General features: G+C 30.2%; 1 protein-coding gene, 1 long non-coding RNA gene and 4 other non-coding genes across 6 annotated transcripts; 5 read left to right on the forward strand and 1 right to left on the reverse strand.

Moving 5' to 3' along the window:
• Positions 1-7,601: 7,601 nt before the first annotated feature.
• Positions 7,602-7,673, forward strand: Trnaa-ugc (transfer RNA alanine (anticodon UGC)). The gene has a single exon. It is a non-coding gene; the product is annotated as a tRNA-Ala (tRNA).
• A 2,537-nt stretch (positions 7,674-10,210) lies between these two features.
• On the forward strand, positions 10,211-10,282 carry Trnaa-ugc (transfer RNA alanine (anticodon UGC)). Its single transcript has one exon. It is a non-coding gene; the product is annotated as a tRNA-Ala (tRNA).
• Positions 10,283-12,041: 1,759 nt separating this feature from the next.
• On the forward strand, positions 12,042-12,113 carry Trnaa-ugc (transfer RNA alanine (anticodon UGC)). The gene has a single exon. It is a non-coding gene; the product is annotated as a tRNA-Ala (tRNA).
• Positions 12,114-13,645: 1,532 nt separating this feature from the next.
• On the reverse strand, positions 13,646-17,027 carry LOC133319415 (uncharacterized). Its single transcript, XR_009753031.1, has 2 exons — positions 16,891-17,027; positions 13,646-14,456 (listed from the first exon to the last, which is right to left on the reverse strand). It is a non-coding gene; the product is annotated as an uncharacterized LOC133319415 (long non-coding RNA).
• LOC116773971 (meso-2,3-butanediol dehydrogenase-like) lies at positions 15,497-16,592 on the forward strand. Its single transcript, XM_032666570.2, has one exon. It carries the CDS (start codon positions 15,623-15,625, stop codon positions 16,385-16,387), a length of 765 nt encoding a protein of 254 aa, XP_032522461.2. The 5' UTR covers positions 15,497-15,622; the 3' UTR covers positions 16,388-16,592.
• On the forward strand, positions 16,896-16,967 carry Trnaa-ugc (transfer RNA alanine (anticodon UGC)). Its single transcript has one exon. It is a non-coding gene; the product is annotated as a tRNA-Ala (tRNA).
• Positions 17,028-17,354: the final 327 nt, after the last annotated feature.

Below are 17,354 nucleotides of genomic sequence, written 5' to 3' on the forward strand. Positions count from 1 at the left end.
TCACGAAGGCTGCAAAGTAACCGAAACGTCGGGAGTATGTAGTTTTAAATAATAAAATCCGCGTAGTATACACGAAATATATTAGTATGTACATAGTTAATAATAATTATAAATGCGTAGTATTCGAAAATGTTAATTTTATTTAAATGAATACTCGCGAAAGTCATTAAGTTTTAAACAATTTAATATTCCTCAGATAATGTTTCTGTAGGATTCTTAGTTTATTAGATATAGTGCGAAGCCTTTGCTGTCGTTTTCCCAAGACAACGACAGACGACGACGAGGCACAAGGGTGGCGACCCCATAAATTAGAATTAAGCTTACACTAACCCACCCCACACGCATAAAAAATAAAATCGACTTGTCTAAAAACACGCTGGGGCCTAAGAAACTGAGGCCTTACAATGTACCTCGATAACCCCTTTAAAAAAAAATTGCAAATATCAGTAATTTGAATATTAGTCATTTTCATTATTAGAAACAATTGTATGATATCTTTATATCTGACACTTTTGTGATTTAACTGAAAATACAATTAAAAAAAAATGCATTTTGTATTTTATTCGATTGTTTTAATACCATTCAAATTAAATAACTTTGCAGTTTCATTATTTCGTATTGACACAAAAAAAAACCATTTAGTGTGATAGAAAAAAAAAAGACAAAAAAAAATCTCATTTAAAATGTTTCAGTAATATAATATTTAAAAAAAAAAAGTTGAAAATATAAAATTTTAATCCATCGAATTATGTGGATTAATATTTTTTTTTTATATTTTTTTTAATAAAAAATTCTCACATTTTGTCATAAAACTGACGAAGGATAATTAAACCCCTTTTCGTAATATTAAATTTATTAGCAAAAGATCAATCAATTCTTTCCATACTTCTCAGCCAGTATTCTTATTCTTCTGTTCCTTAAAATCGATTATCCACTTACACTCTCTCTTAAGAAACGATGTAACATTTAAGCGATCCAAAAAACTGCAAACGATTTCTAGTAACCAATTGTATTAATTTTATTGAACAATGTTAAGCAGATTCTTGTATGTTGCAAAATTATGAACTATTTTCATAATAAAACTTAGCTGCTATATATTTGAACGAGAATATTATATTCTTAAGCGAATTTAAATATGAGAAAAATAGGATTTAAAATTGGGCTAGCAATCGTAGACTTACGACTATTACTGCTTTGAATCATCTGGGAACAAATCATGACTAGGACAACATTTTTCAAATAATATGAACTCATCAAAGACGCGATTTTCGAAAAAAAGTTTATTTTCGACAAAATCATAACATAAAATTGTTTGGAAAAGTAAAAGTTACAAGCGGATTTCTTGTAGGTAGTGACTTTACGCGTTTAATCGAAATGTAGGTCCTTAACGATGAGCACTACCGAGACGTGGACTCATGCGGGCCCGCGGGTTTCCTTTTAAATATTTCAACTATATTACCGACGGCTTATGTTCTATACGTGCGACCGCAGCCGTGGCCGGCGATAAGCTCCTTTTTGTGCCAAATAAGAACGGATACGAGCTCTGTGCACATTTCAATCGATCAATACATCGATATTTAGTTCGGCATTCCGCCGACAGGTGGCGTCATTGTCTCAGAGTAATTATAATGTAATTAATGGTTTTAATTAAAGCCATCAGATAAAACTCCATCATGGCTTATTGATGTTCCAATTAATGTAATTAAAGATCACGTACGTTCCTGATAAGATGGTATTATGACAACATTCATCTTATGTATCCCGTGTGAGTGATGCGATATATAGCTGAACGTATATGCATTTTTGTCAATAAACCTGCCTCACTATTAGTTGTCTACTTCGTATTATATAATATTATTCGTAATGGAGGAAACCAGTTTCATATATTTTTATGTATGTACACAACTTGACAAGGCATTTTTCATGTGTTATTTGTATAATCTGTAAGATATTAAATCCATACAACTACTATAAGTCAATTTGAAGCGCCAGTAACAGCTACATAACATAAAAAGCCATTTGTAATTGTAATATCGTAGCTGAAATGAGAATGTACATAATTGTAAACGAGGTCAGTTTGAACCCGATCCAAGTTATCTCTGGGATCTCCCATAGGCCATAACATTTACCATAAAGCTAACGATCAAAGCGCCGATTCTTAACGCACTCGTCTATTGATATCGCGATAAGGATTGTTTAATACAAACGCCGATGCTTTTTCAAGCTATATTCTTATTCATTAAAGCTTTAAATAAAACGGAAAAAGTCCCGGCTAGTGGGGGGTTGACATAAACCGTCCCAGCAAAAACTAACATTCCAAGTTTTAACATAAGACGGGAAAAAAAGGCGAATTGGTTTCAGATTTTTCCGCACGATATACGACATACTTTAAAGTACGTTTCGTCAGAGGCGAGTTTATTTTGAAGTGTCTTACAGATATTCCATATATTATTTCCAAATTTTTATGCTTCGGACCAGACCATTTTAATTACGCCGCGTTCATTTAATTCAACAATGATTTGGTTTTTTCTCATCGCAACCTTTACAATAAGCAAGTCCGCATATAAAGATAGACGAATTATAACAATCGACAATAAAATCTAAAGCACCGGCCGTTGTCAAAGGAAAGGGGACATCGCAAAAAACACAGTAATTATTTCACTCAAAGGGTAATTTCATGTCATTGTTCTCGAGAAATACCAATTATATACAATTACTCGTATATGACAATGTTCCGCGGCATCGTGGACGGATTCTTTCGTATCGATATTGAATCGATGTCGCAGATGTCTCGGATGCTCCGGGTATACGTTTCGGTGCCTTTGTTCTTACAAAAAGCGAGACAATGATTCTAAAAAATATTATGTAACAGTCGCCTTTGACAGATAGGTGTGAAGAATTCTATGGCATTCACTATCGTTATATAGTTTTTGTCGATCTCCGAAATTCCATAGAGCTGGCTAAAAATACATTATTATATAGATACGGGATACCAACTTTATACATGGAATCTTATAGCGAACGCAATACATCTCCGTTTCAACGTGTAATAAGCTGATGTCGGTATATTTCTTGTCTTCCCTTATAAGAATTAATATATTTGACGTTCTCGGATCACAAATTTAATAGGAAACCTTTATTATAGAACATTATTACATACCTTTAAATAGAATGAAATGCAGTAATGTAGAAAGAATTCCTTTATAAAGACTTTTTTATTGAACTGTACTTTCAAATATTTGAATACTAAAATATGACTTTACCTTTAGTTCCACGACCCAAACACACATTCTTATGATTTTATATATATATTTCATAATTAATTTCTCATGGAAGAATATATATTTTATTGTCAAGCTATTATTTATATCAGAAAATTCTTTATTTATAGAAAGGTACTTTTTTATTTTAAATACATAAATATCTTTTGGTATAGATGAATCATTTGTATAAAAAATAAGACGACACACCTCGTCTGCCCGTGATCACGGTTGCTACAAAGTAACCGAAACGTCGGGATTATGTAGTTTTAAAATAATAAAATCCGCGTAGTAAATCCGAATAAAACTAGTTTCATTTAAATGAATACTCGCGAAAATCTTAGATCTCATTATAAGACGACACAGCTCATACAATTATTGGAAATTATAAACTGATGAGAACGCGCATTCACCGTTTTCGGGACACAAGCGTTTCGACGTCACTTTATTCCTTAATGCTAGAAGAAACTTCACATACATTATTCGAACTTACCTTAGAAAAAGATATATTAACATCTTAACGTCTAAACCTACTTAAAAATACCAATAAACTATTCGAGACAATTTACAGTAATTATACATAAAGATATGATAAAAACGAAGATAATATCATGAACGAAAAAATAATAATAATAATTTGTAAACATATTAAATGTATATTCCACTAACAACACGAATATATTTATTACCTTTTGTCTTAAGAGCTAGGAACGTGATTATATAGGAAATGATTTTATTACAAAAGTATAACACCAGTGCGATACACTAAGTTAAGGAATGATCTAGATACTATCACATGCTTTAGAGGTCAAAGACTTTGAACATAATTTAATAAATCAATGTTAATCGTGTGAGTGCAAGTAATGCATTAAAGCCTGAAGGTTCAATAGTGTTACGAAAGAACGTGTGGCTGTTTCATCGTAACCCTCATTATGTTTTCAAAATATAATAAATAAAAATAAAATATTAATAATTTAAGATTCATCTCCAAATTCTATTCTGTTAATAGAATAATAATAATATGCATATATGCACATACAATGGATATACACTTATCTCCTTTTTAGTCATGACACCGTGTAATTAGAATCGTAATATATGACAAATTATAATAATTCTCAAATATATATGAGGCTTCCCGTTTTTGGGTAGAAAAAAATCCGATAACAGACAAAATACTTATTAACTGTCTAACAAATTGATATAGAATAACTAATTTGCCTACCACTTTTCCAGGACTAAAAGCCTTAGATATGGTAACTAACTAGCAACGACATCTACAGTCTGCTTCACTTAACTTCATACAAATACGACCAGTATGCCTTTAGCCTTCGGTAGCTACACGGAATTTTTGTGATAGATACCCTTTGTTTTCTTCTGATATGAGGCTAGCATTATCTACTGTATAGTTTCATCAATATCAATCAAGTAGTTTTTGCGTGAAAAAGTACGAACATCCCTAAATCCATATATACATTCTCACAAACTTTCGTTGTTATAATATTATTACTATTTATAATCTCCTGGTATCAGAAACAAAAAAGAAAATAACAAAAACAAAAAATACAAGTACTGATAAATATGCGGTAGTAAACACTTAACATTGTAACTTATTTTAAATATAAAAAGTATACAAAATAAGTAAAAAAAAAACCGTACTTAATGGGTATTAAATCAATCGTTAATAACAAATCGAAGCTTAGTCGTTTCGAACCGGTCGCACTATCCTCCATAAAAGACAAGACAATGATCGTCCATTGCGTAAAAAGCCTGCTTCCCTGCTGTATTTATTATAATTACCTCGACAGTGATCATTTTTAGGCCGAAATTGCACCCGGCGATTAAAAACCAACGATGTATAGGTACTATTCGGATAGAATATTAATACTATCATATGTCATAATCGACTGTAGGAAATCAAGTAAAGTGTACAACATAAAATCCTATAAAAATAGCTTAATTAATCCTTCCAGTGCGACGCGGGACTTAAGGCAGCTAATTATTTTAATAGCATCGGAAAGTGAAAAGCTGTTCACTGTCGACTTATAAGAAATATATCCGACGACAAAGTCAAGTAGCGAGTAGACACGTCCAGAGCTTCAAATCTTCACACTGCATCAACTTTATATTCCTATTGTTTTCCAATTTTTTTGCTTCAAAGATTTATATATGTGTTGTTCTATATTATTTAATGACCATATTTAGTATAATACATCGATTTAATAAGTTGTTTTTACGACGATCCACGGCACTTCGATTCACATGTCATTTCAGAATTAAAGACAGGAATGAGAGCTGCTATTTTATTTTTTTATTTTTTTAATATAAAAATCTATATTACTTTAAATTTATCCGGCTATAAATTTAAATAGAAGTAAATAAATATTATCAATATGTTTATAAACAATAAATCATTCGAGACGGAGTTTTTTATTGCGAACGGTAATGAATGTATATGAAATGATAATAAAATCTCTTTGATTGATAAGGCGTCAAGCGGACAGCACAATGGCTAGATCTACATAGCAACATCTTAGTCACACTAACCCGACGATCAGGGCTGAACAAAACGGCTCTGATAATCAGGGAGAAGTTTTCAACAAAAATATTTGATTTTAAGGACGTCAAGTCATGTTAATTATAATTTTTATTTACTGTTCAATATTTTTTATATTCTTATACTCGATGAAATTAGGACGTTATGTTTGCTAAATAAGACTCTGATTTATTTATACTCTTAGTTTCGATTTTAGTTAGAACTAATAAAGATTAAATCTTATACACATAATGTATATGTAGTGATAATTACATATCATTGGAATATAATTTTAATATATTATTTTTAATGACTAACAGCCCTTGTGTTCGTCGTTTTTACTTGAATGCGCGAATTCGTCGCATATATTGTCTTAGTATGGACAAAATAAGTGAATTCGAACTACACGTAAGAAGCTGTCTCCAAATGTTCTATACAGATCTTGATTTTATAAATGAAATTAAATTCTATATATTGCAAAATAAAGTTCACATTTGCGAAGAAATATTTTCGCAAAACTTTTAATAGCCTCCAAAGAATTTTTATCTCAATTGCTATAGCGCAAAGTCGATTATCCAGTGACCGGCCGAAAGTGTTCTGATCTATAAAAACAATGTGATGATGGAGAAGTAAGCAGAAACGTATTAAATTCACATTGACCAAAATACCATTTTGAAGGTTTTATTGTTTCGGGATTTTTGAGAGGATCCTGGATTTTTGATTGTTGACCAAATTCAATCGGTAGTTTTTATAATACAACGATTTTCAGAAATATGATAAGAATTCATTAATGTGAATTTAAAAACTTATTAGGGTACTCAATTAGTTTCGTTGCATAATAGATTGAACGATACGAGCGAGTAGCCTTAGATGAGTGGGGAATTTGTTTAACAAAGGGAACACAATGTTATATGCGAAGTATTCGTAGTGCAGTCCATTTGGATAATCTTAACAGGACATCAATATTCGTCAGTCCCGGATTTGTTATGATTTACGACATGTGTAAGATCACCATTACATCCCCCTAGATAGAACCGGGCCACGAAATTTAGGGAGATTAATGCCAAAAAAACGGACGACTAACCGCATTAGACTTTACAAAAAAAATCTAACTTTAATATATATATATATATATATTTATAACCGATAACACCTGTTTTATATAGTAATCAATAAATATGTAACGCTACACATATACCAATGATTATTAAATACTTTTTGTTCTATTTTTATTTCATGGCCACACATTTATGTCCGAGCAGAAATCATTGTAAGTAATAAAAAGTCACTTAAAGGGACTTTTTTTTAATAATCTAAAGACCACAGTCTGCGGCCGACGGTCAGACGCTGTTTTTTATTCTAACTGATAAATAAGCACCAATATATATATGTTAAAATCAACAGAGCGAAGCATTCGAAAAATATTTTTTAATATTTTTCTTCTTGTTATTGAAAATCATTTTTATTTTTAACTAGAATTACCAAATTAGATTACTTTACTTTATACATATAATAATTATATGTTGGAGAAACTGAATATTGATCTTCTAAATAGTTTTAATTACGTTTAAACCTTATCTAGCTTGTTGCCACACTAGAATGACTGTGATAAATACAAGCGTATTGTTTGTCTAACAGCACCTGTGTTTATAAAAATTCAATTGAAGTAACAGAATTAATGTTTTAATAAAATATAATAAAACATATTGCTATAATTAAGAGCCATTGTTTTAATATCCGTGATCTACTTACATATACATTTAAATATGTTTGTTAAGTGTAATTTTAATTTGAGTTACTATACAGGGGATGTAGCTCAGTGGTAGAGCGTTCGCTTTGCATGTGAAAGGCCCCGGGTTCGATCCCCGGCATCTCCATACTTTTTATAATCAACAATCACTAATATGCCACTTAAGAAAAATATAACATTTTTGTTTAAAACAACTAACGATCACTTTCAACCAGATCTCGGCAGCTATAAAGTATTTTATCGCAAACAAAAGTACGATTTGGATTTGAATAGAAATGAAAAGTGATAAATTTATGTCATCTGTGTGATTAATAAAGTTGTGTTTACTCTAAGTTGGTATCATCACGCTACGTACAAAACATTAACAGTATTTCATTGTTATCTATACATTATAGTATTAACGTAAGTTAATGAATAAAAAGCGAGAAACGTTTCGTGTGTAGGCAGTTTGAAGGCAATTTGAATGGGCATACTGTATCTATTACTTATATAAATAATGTCATCTATAACGCTTATTTTAACATTATCTAGAATAATTAGGGATATTGGGCAAGCAGTCAATACATTAGACACTTAAATGAAACTCACGGGCAGACGATCACAGTTGATCACGGTTGCTGCAAAGTAACCGAAACGTCGGGATTATGTAGTTTTTAAATAATAAAATCCGCGTAGTAAATCCGAATAATACTAGTTTCATTTAAATGAATAAAACTCGCTAAAATCTTAGATCACATTAGACACTGTTACGTATAGATCTATACCTTTGAATATGCGTATATCAACGTAATTTACGTCAAAACACTGTGAATATTAGCTTTATTAAATAAAACCGCAACATGTAGATATAAAAGCGTAAAGCTGAATTTCCAGTTGTTCCGAGTTTTTCATTTCTAATCACCCCCTGCCGCGTCATAATACAGCTCGGGGAGGCCTTCATTCACGTCACGTAGATCGTACGTGGGCGCCCGACGAATTACCGTTACTTTACGTAGATCCCGAATTTACGGACTGCCTGAAAATATATATATATATAATAAAATTATTAAATATTTTTCACGTTGGCAACGATTTATTAAAAGACACAGACTAAAAAGAAATGCATTAATTTAATGTCTTTTCAAAACAGGTTATTAAGAATTTTGCGTGACAACATTTTTTGTCAGAGTATTTAGGAATTAGCAAAATATTAAATGAAGCTAAATAATAAGCAATATATTTGGAATTTGAAATATGTCCACTCACATTAATAATACCAAACTCTTTATACTTAATTAAAATAAACATCTTTAAAACTAATTACCAAAAGTAGTATAACACGATATTTTTATAAATTATAAAGTTGATATGATCATTATTCACAAAGCCAACGTCTAACAAGCTCAGACATTGGCATTCTAACGTGGTTCAGGGTCTTCGAAAATTTTATTTCCGTAATAATTTCGTGAATTTCCATCTTGTTTTTCGTTTAGGTGTATCTGTGACGGGAAACGGAAGATGCCGGTCACGTTTTCTCTACGTGCCTTCGGAGATACAAACATACATATACATGTATATACTAAGAAAAGATATATTGGACTCTAGCTTGACATGCTACATATACGAACACTTAGACGAGACAATCAGTTCGGAACTCATAAAAATAAAAAAAAAATCAAACAGATTTTATTCTATTAAACTTAATAATAAAAAAAAAACAATATAAAAAACATTTAATTCTTTAAACTTAACGTCAGTTCTTATTGATCTTATTTCAAAATTATAAATAGGTTATAAACATCATAGGTATTAATTAAATAGTGCGAAAGAAGTGTTTATCAGTCGATCCTGTATAATATAAAATCTATTTTGCACTATTAAAGCGTCGTTTCAACAATCTTGATCTATAAAGCGTCCATTTAATTGAGTTAAATCCTTCATTTGAGGCGTGAAGACATTTTTATGGCGCACGAGGAATGTCATCAGCGGACCCCTTGACAACTCTATGATTTAAGGTTTTCTCCAACTTCATTACGATTCAGTTTAATATAAGATGATAATATGTAAATATAAAGCATTATATTTCCCTTACTTAATAATTATAACAACAAGAGCATGAAAATCCAAAATCATTTTGTTTCTTTTCATGCTTCTTAAACATAAAATTGTGCTAAAATTACTTAATCGTATTTAAATTTCAATAAATATAATAATTTATTATCAATTACAGAATTATAATAACTACGATGTGAATAATATTTTTTAACTGACCACTCCAAATGTACAATCTTATATGGATATAAAATAATATGATAATATTATTTTTTTATCTGAATATATTAATATACTAATACTTAATTATCTACTCCCGCTATATGCCTTTCTAGTTGCAAATAATTTTATATTTTTATAACTTAAAATAAACGAATTCAGGTTTATTTTTGATGATAACTCATGTATTCATGAAATAGTTTCTTAACTGCATTGAGTTCAGTATTATTTTAGTATAATATAAAACATAATTATTATAAATAATATTATTGTCATTGTGTAAGAAATTTTTAAAAACCTATTTTAGTATTAATAATCTTAGTACTTTTGTATCTAGGTCTTAACGATAATCAGTTTAAAATACAAAAGAAGCTAGACATTTTATTGAATAATTTATTATGTAGCCTTTTCAGCGGGGATGTAGCTCAGTGGTAGAGCGTTCGCTTTGCATGTGAAAGGCCCCGGGTTCGATCCCCGGCATCTCCAATAACCTTTTTAAACAAAACTAAGATAATTTAAAAACAACTATTACAACTACTGGGATCATATGAAATCGCAGGATATTGTTTTTGAATTTAAATAAAATATTTTCATGAGACCGTAATCGTACGTACTCGTAATAATATAGTTATTCATTTAAAAATTCTATTTTAATTTCAAAAAAAAAGTATAACTGCTACAAAAACAGTCTCAAAAATGTTGATATCATAGATATTACAAAAAGTTGAGCAACAAAATAAAACAGCACTAAACAAGTCCAACAAAACAAAACCGCAAAGCCCAAACGAGCAATTGACAGTAAAACAAAGATGGAAGCCATCCCGGGTTCATTTACAGATTGACAACCACAAGTAAAATGGCCGACACCCTGTCCCGTAACGCGGGAATTAGCAATAAAAACTTTTTTACTGTCCACGGGGTTTATAGGTGAGAGTAGTGATGAGCAAGACAGTCAGTAATAATGAGAAAAAAACGATGTACGAAGCTTAATATAACAATGAATCGTAATATAATAGGTAAGTATACCTAGAAATAAATTACAACAAAAGTTTTTCCTAAATATATAAGTATCGATATGATTTTTCGAATGACAGGGATAGGTTTATAATTATATATTTTTAAAGTTTTTTTTTTTTACTTTTTTATCTTCGTAAAGTGCATCATCGATAACAGAACATCCCTACATTTAATGCCATAACTCGTGACGGCGTCTCATTTGCATTTCTTTATTGGATCGCGGGGAAACTGAGAAAAATTCTAGCACTCGCTTTTAATTACGAATGCACTGTAATTTAAATTTTTTGTAAGCACACAATTTGTACCAATTTATGTTCGAATAAAAGGGATTTATTAAAGATTGAGTACTATAATTTTTAAATGAGCCCTTTGCAACATGTACCTACACTTATATCGACCGTTAAATTTTTTATCGAAAATACAGTGGTAGATAATAAATGGTAATATTAAGATTTGTTAACGATGAACTGGAATATTGGCTTTGTAAACTTGTATTATAAAAGATACTACACATGCAGATTGTACCCATTCACGAACACCGCTACATCTCAATAATTAAAATATAGATGATGATGATGTTTTTTATTCAAATGAAATAGTAAGTAAAATTTATAAAAAGTATATTTCATCATCAGAAATGTTGCCTCTCCTTTTAGAAGTTTTCTTAAATTTAGTTAATTTAACACGGAGTAAGCTTAAAGAAACAGTTTTACTTTTTGATATAATTTATTTGCATTAGAATAAGAAGAACAAAACAAAAATTAGGGGGGAATAATAATGTCAGAGAATGGTGACAATGGATGATATAGTATTTAAACCATTCTTTTAACTAAGACAAACAAAGTAAAATAATAAACAGCCAATCCAAGAAGACAAAAAGTAGAAAAATATATATATTTCATAACAAAAATAACAAATACATACAAATTATCAATACTTTATACCCTGAATTAATTTCTGCTTTCAATACAAATAAATACTTAATGGCTCTACGTCAAAAAAGGAAAAAGACCTTCTGAGTTTATACTTAAGTATTCTACATAAGTATATCAAAATCTCTTCGCTTCAAATTACAATTAAGAACTCATATAATGTAAGTAGAGCGTATTCGTATAAAGACCTTGTTGTGAATGACACTCGCCAACATTACACACGTATTTAGAATGTACAATTAAGGCTTTCACTGCTGTGACACAAAGCCTACACGCATTGATCTCGTAATGCAACGGGGGATGTAGCTCAGTGGTAGAGCGTTCGCTTTGCATGTGAAAGGCCCCGGGTTCGATCCCCGGCATCTCCAATTTTTTTCTTATGACCATATTTTTTATTTATAAATGTCCCTAGAATAGGATTGGTATTATGTGATAATAAGAATTTGTAATGAATTTTTGTGAGGGTGTATGATGTGTGTATGTTTTTAGTTTGTCTTTCACGTAAAACTACTAAACGGATTTTGATAGAGCTTCTCAATAAAGTAGCTTTGACATACGACAGAGCAGAGCATATAATTTATAACGAAATTCCGTATGATTGCGGCATAATCGTAACTTGTATTACAAATGTATTTTGCATAAATCCACGCGACACAGGGTTTAGATGTCGGTGGAAATTGGTAACCGTGTCCGTCATTTCAATACTTTATACATTTCTCTGCGACCAATTCCGATGTTCTGGACAAAGTCGCCAGCAAAAACAAGTCTAGAATAAGACTATATAAAAACATTTAAACGTTTTGTCCGATAGCTTCTTATACGGCTAAGTTCTCAACAATAGCGTATCTCTTGAAAGCTTCTTGTAAAGTGGTAAGTAAACATATAAATTGACAGTTATAGCCAATTCCGACCAATTCACAGATTACGCGATCTATCAACCTGTAAGCCATACATCGCGGTAATAGCGCAGTACTTCGTGGACGTTACTTTGAATCTTTTATAGCCGGGGAATGTATTCAATTGGACGGATGAATTAATAATGTTATGAACCCGATATTTATTATTATAACGGAATTTTATTAATATTTTAATATCATATTTTTATGAGTATTAAATTTGTGAACTTTTAATAATGAAATGAAAACTTTAGTCTTTATTTATATTAGAAATTAAATAATAAGCAGATTTATGATGTCTATAAAAAAATATTTCGATGTAGCACATATTTTTCATTACAACTAACAAGAAGTATAATAATGTGCGACAAATAACTATCATAAATTCAATATAACCTTATTTCACAAGAAGATAACGTGGACATTTTTAAACCGAAAATATATGATCGCGCAATTGAATTTCACAGTTGATTTGAGCGGGCCGGGCTTGAAAAATCCTTCCGGCTTTCAAATTCGGAACACATCTGTCAAATAAACGCGGGAAAACATAGCAGAGCTGCCCGCTTAAGAAGGGTCGCCATGTGTCAAACGGGAAATAGTTATTTATGGAAGCCATTCACAAATTGCATTCGTGGTCGAATTGATATATTGGAATGTTTTATATGTAAATGCGATCTTGGATGAATGCCCCAGAAACGGATATGGAATGATTTAGATTCTTGATAAGTTTGAAGCTATTATTTACAACTGTTTCCATCTAAAAATTATATTTATATCTTTTATCTATAAATATCAATATCACAGGACTTTTTTTAATACTGGTAATATTTTTAAAGAGTTTTAAAAAAGTTTTAATATATATGAAAAATATTTTCATTTAATATTCATGTCTTCAATCCAAATTATAAGTTAATCTAAATACATTTAATCCGTTACGAAAAATATATTATCTGTATAGATATGCTAAACCAAGGTTTCTAATAAAATAAAACTGGTTAACTACATTTACTATCAGCATTTCAACGTAACAACACGCTCTATATTTAATACAAACAATATTTCGAATAACAACAAATAAACAAGAGAGCAGAGTCACGAATATTCTATAAATCAAAATAGTTTCAGTAAATCAACATCTGTTAGAGAGGTCTACTCCGTGACTTACAAATATATATATTTTAGATACAACAAATAGTTTAATTCAAGGTTGCAACCGAATTTATTATATAATATTTTTATACAATTTAATTTTATTAATTTATAAATAAAAGCTATTAGAATTATTTGCTTAAATTCTTTAATTAAGAATAATCAAAACCCAACAGCGAACTATTTCTATTTTATGTAGGTACTTCTATAAGTGAGGAACCTTATTGGTATTTTTTGTTCAAGCTTGATAGACAGCTCCTGTCTCGATTTATGCAGATTTCAATGCGGAACTCAAGGTTCAGATTTCGAAACATACTGAAGACTTAATAACACACTGAATTTTACATAAAGACAAAAGAAGTTAAAATGTCAAAAGTTACAAATCTATGAATAAAGATGATATGATATAAAAATCAAAACAATATTTTTCATGACATTCTAAAATTAACAGTGGCTGATCAGCTTCGGTGTTTATAGGCTTATACCTTTTTAACCACACATATGTAAAACAATGACTGGCCGCTAATTTAATCGAGTAAATTGATACTAAAGATGAGCAAATACTGTTAGACGAACTTCTGTATCTAGTTCCCAATTTCACTTCATACTTCATTAGTGCTCCCTCTTCTAGTAGGCACTAGGCAATACTTCCTGATCCTGATAGATCTGCAAGAATTCAACATGACGTCCAACACGTATGTTTACAGTCTACAGATATAGCGAATTAACAACACAAAGTTATTTAAAATAAAAATCATATTAAGAAACAACAAAATGGAATCGTTATTACGAGTGTAAGTCTGAGACGAGAATATTAGCACCAAGTTGTGGGGATTTATAATATTTACAGGAAACAGTTTGTTGAGTTTCAAATACCTTAACCTTCTCCTAAATCTTTAATTAATGGAGAGACACCACAGTTATAGCTTGCATGTGTGCCTAAAGTCCTTAGGAATCGTTTCATACCAACATAACTTTTAAGGTACATTGTTAACTTAAGAACTACAATTTGATGAAAAACTAAAATATTTTAATTTTGAGAATTTATTTAAAAAATTGAAATAGAATTTCTTACTTGTTTCAATTAAGATTTTACCCTAAATATATGATGTTAAATACGTATTGTGAAATAAAAACCGATATTATTCGATAAAATACAAATGCCTATTAGAAAGGATTCATTTTCCATTGTGGGACTGCAAGTGACATCAAGGTTACGAAGACCAGTGAACATATGACTTGTGGATATAATATCGATTCCATTTAGGAAGGAAAAAGGAGATAAGTAACACATTTTATAAAAATAATTTTGAAACATGAATTCATAGATTAGGTTTTATATTTAGTCATTCATTAAAAAATTACATAATATCTTTAACATGAAACCACTTTTTTAATATTGATTAAATTGTTAGTTTGGTTACAATCAAGTTTTTTTAAAAGTTTCTTACATGATAATATGCAATAAAAATAAAGACAACAGAACAATTTCATAATGCTATATTTACGGTTTTCGTTTGGTTATGGTTTTCGTAAATGCATATTGACTATTATTATTGTAAACTTACAAATGAAAAACCACAAATTATGAATTTACTTAAAACCCATTAAGGAGTATTTAATTATTTTTGCTCATGGTTTGAAACGTCATTAAAATATATTATGCATAACATGCTGGTTTGGATTTGATAGGGCAACATAGCCTTTTTAACGTCAGCTGTTATTGGTTATTAAAAAAAAAAACTTAATAGTTAATAGTTACTTTTGATACTAAGGTACTTTGTGAAATTTAAGTGTTAAGGTATATTTTCTACTTTTAACTTCAAAATAATATGGATTTCACAAATAAAGTAGTAGTTATAACTGGAGGAAGTTCAGGAATAGGAGCTGCTACAGCGATTTATTTTTCAAAACTTTCAGCACAATTAGTTTTAGTAGGTAGAAAAGAAAACAATCTCAAAAAAATCTCCTTGTATTGTGAAAAAGCTAAAGCAGTGAAGCCATTGCCTATCGTAGCAGATTTAACTGAAGATTCGGACGTGGAAAGAATCGTTACAGAAACTATAGACCATTTTGGAAAGATCGACGTTCTGATTAATAATGCTGGCGTTATGTCCATGGGAGGACTTAAGGACTCTAATATGGAAATGTATGACAAAGTTATGTCAACGAATATTCGTGCAGTATATTATTTAACCAAACTTTTTACTCCACATCTAATAGAAAGCAAGGGTTGTATTGTAAATGTTTCAAGTATTCTTGGAAGTAAAGTTACAACAAACGCCTTGGCATACAATATGTCAAAAGCTGCATTGGATCACTTCACAAAATGTGTCGCTTTGGAACTGGGACCAGATGGTGTAAGAGTAAACTCTGTAAATCCAGGTTTTGTGAAGACCAATCTCTTGAAAGATGTTGGGCTTTCTGAAGATCAACTTGAAATGTTGATGAAAAATATTGTGTGTAGAAATCCATTGAAACGACAGGTGGAAGGTGATGAAGTCGCTGCTCTTATTGCATTTCTTGCTAGTGATAAAGCAAAAAGTATGACTGGTACATTCCTGAATATAGATTGTGGAAGTCTTCTAAGCCCATAAATATTCCCGATAAAGTTATCTAGAGCCTTTATAGTATTATAAATTATATATTTTTGTTATCACTATTTTATTCTAGTCGAAGATTATAATTTTGTGCTGAATAATGTAGATATTTATTTTGTATGTCTCATTGTTATATTGGGACATAATTTCTTCCCATATAATATGTTAACAATTAATTAAATAAATTGTTACTAATAGTAAATGCTTTCAATTTAACTTTCATGTCTTAATACAAACCACAACCATAACAAAAAGACAAGAAAAACAAGCCATTACAGTTCTTAAGGATAATGCTATAAAATATAAATTGACATTTACATGTTTCAATACAACAGTTGAATATAGCAATAAATGAAGTATTTATAATATATAAAATTATATCATATTTGTAATTCTGTTGATATGACAACACATTAAATTCATACTTACCTTGAAATATTAAGTAATGTGTAATTTCTTTTTTTATCAATAGAATCAATTAATATTTTTGGATTTACTACCTGTAGGGGATGTAGCTCAGTGGTAGAGCGTTCGCTTTGCATGTGAAAGGCCCCGGGTTCGATCCCCGGCATCTCCATACTTTTTTCTATCTTAATAAAATTTTGTTATACATACTTTACAATTTTTTTATCTCCGTTTGCAGAATAGTACGTAGTAATATCTAGATCGATGACACGTCTGTAACAAGTGGTGCTCTCTGTGCTGTACTAATTATAAAATAATCCTTAGACTTTTTATGACTGATCACAATTAATTATAATTTTGTAATGGCAACATTTAAGTGTCAACTTGTATTTGAAAAAAAACTATAAATACTGGCTTCAGCCATTTTGTAAGACATTACTGGAAGTAACGCCGAACATTGAAAAACAAATCTGAAACTGTATCTCGAACACGTATTATTGGGATCTAACATTCGTGATAAAGAACTTTATAAGGTAAAAAAGTGTTATTTACTTGTAGA

This window comes from Danaus plexippus, chromosome 20 (genome assembly GCF_018135715.1).
Source record: "Danaus plexippus chromosome 20, MEX_DaPlex, whole genome shotgun sequence".
Lineage (NCBI taxonomy): Eukaryota > Metazoa > Arthropoda > Insecta > Lepidoptera > Nymphalidae > Danaus > Danaus plexippus.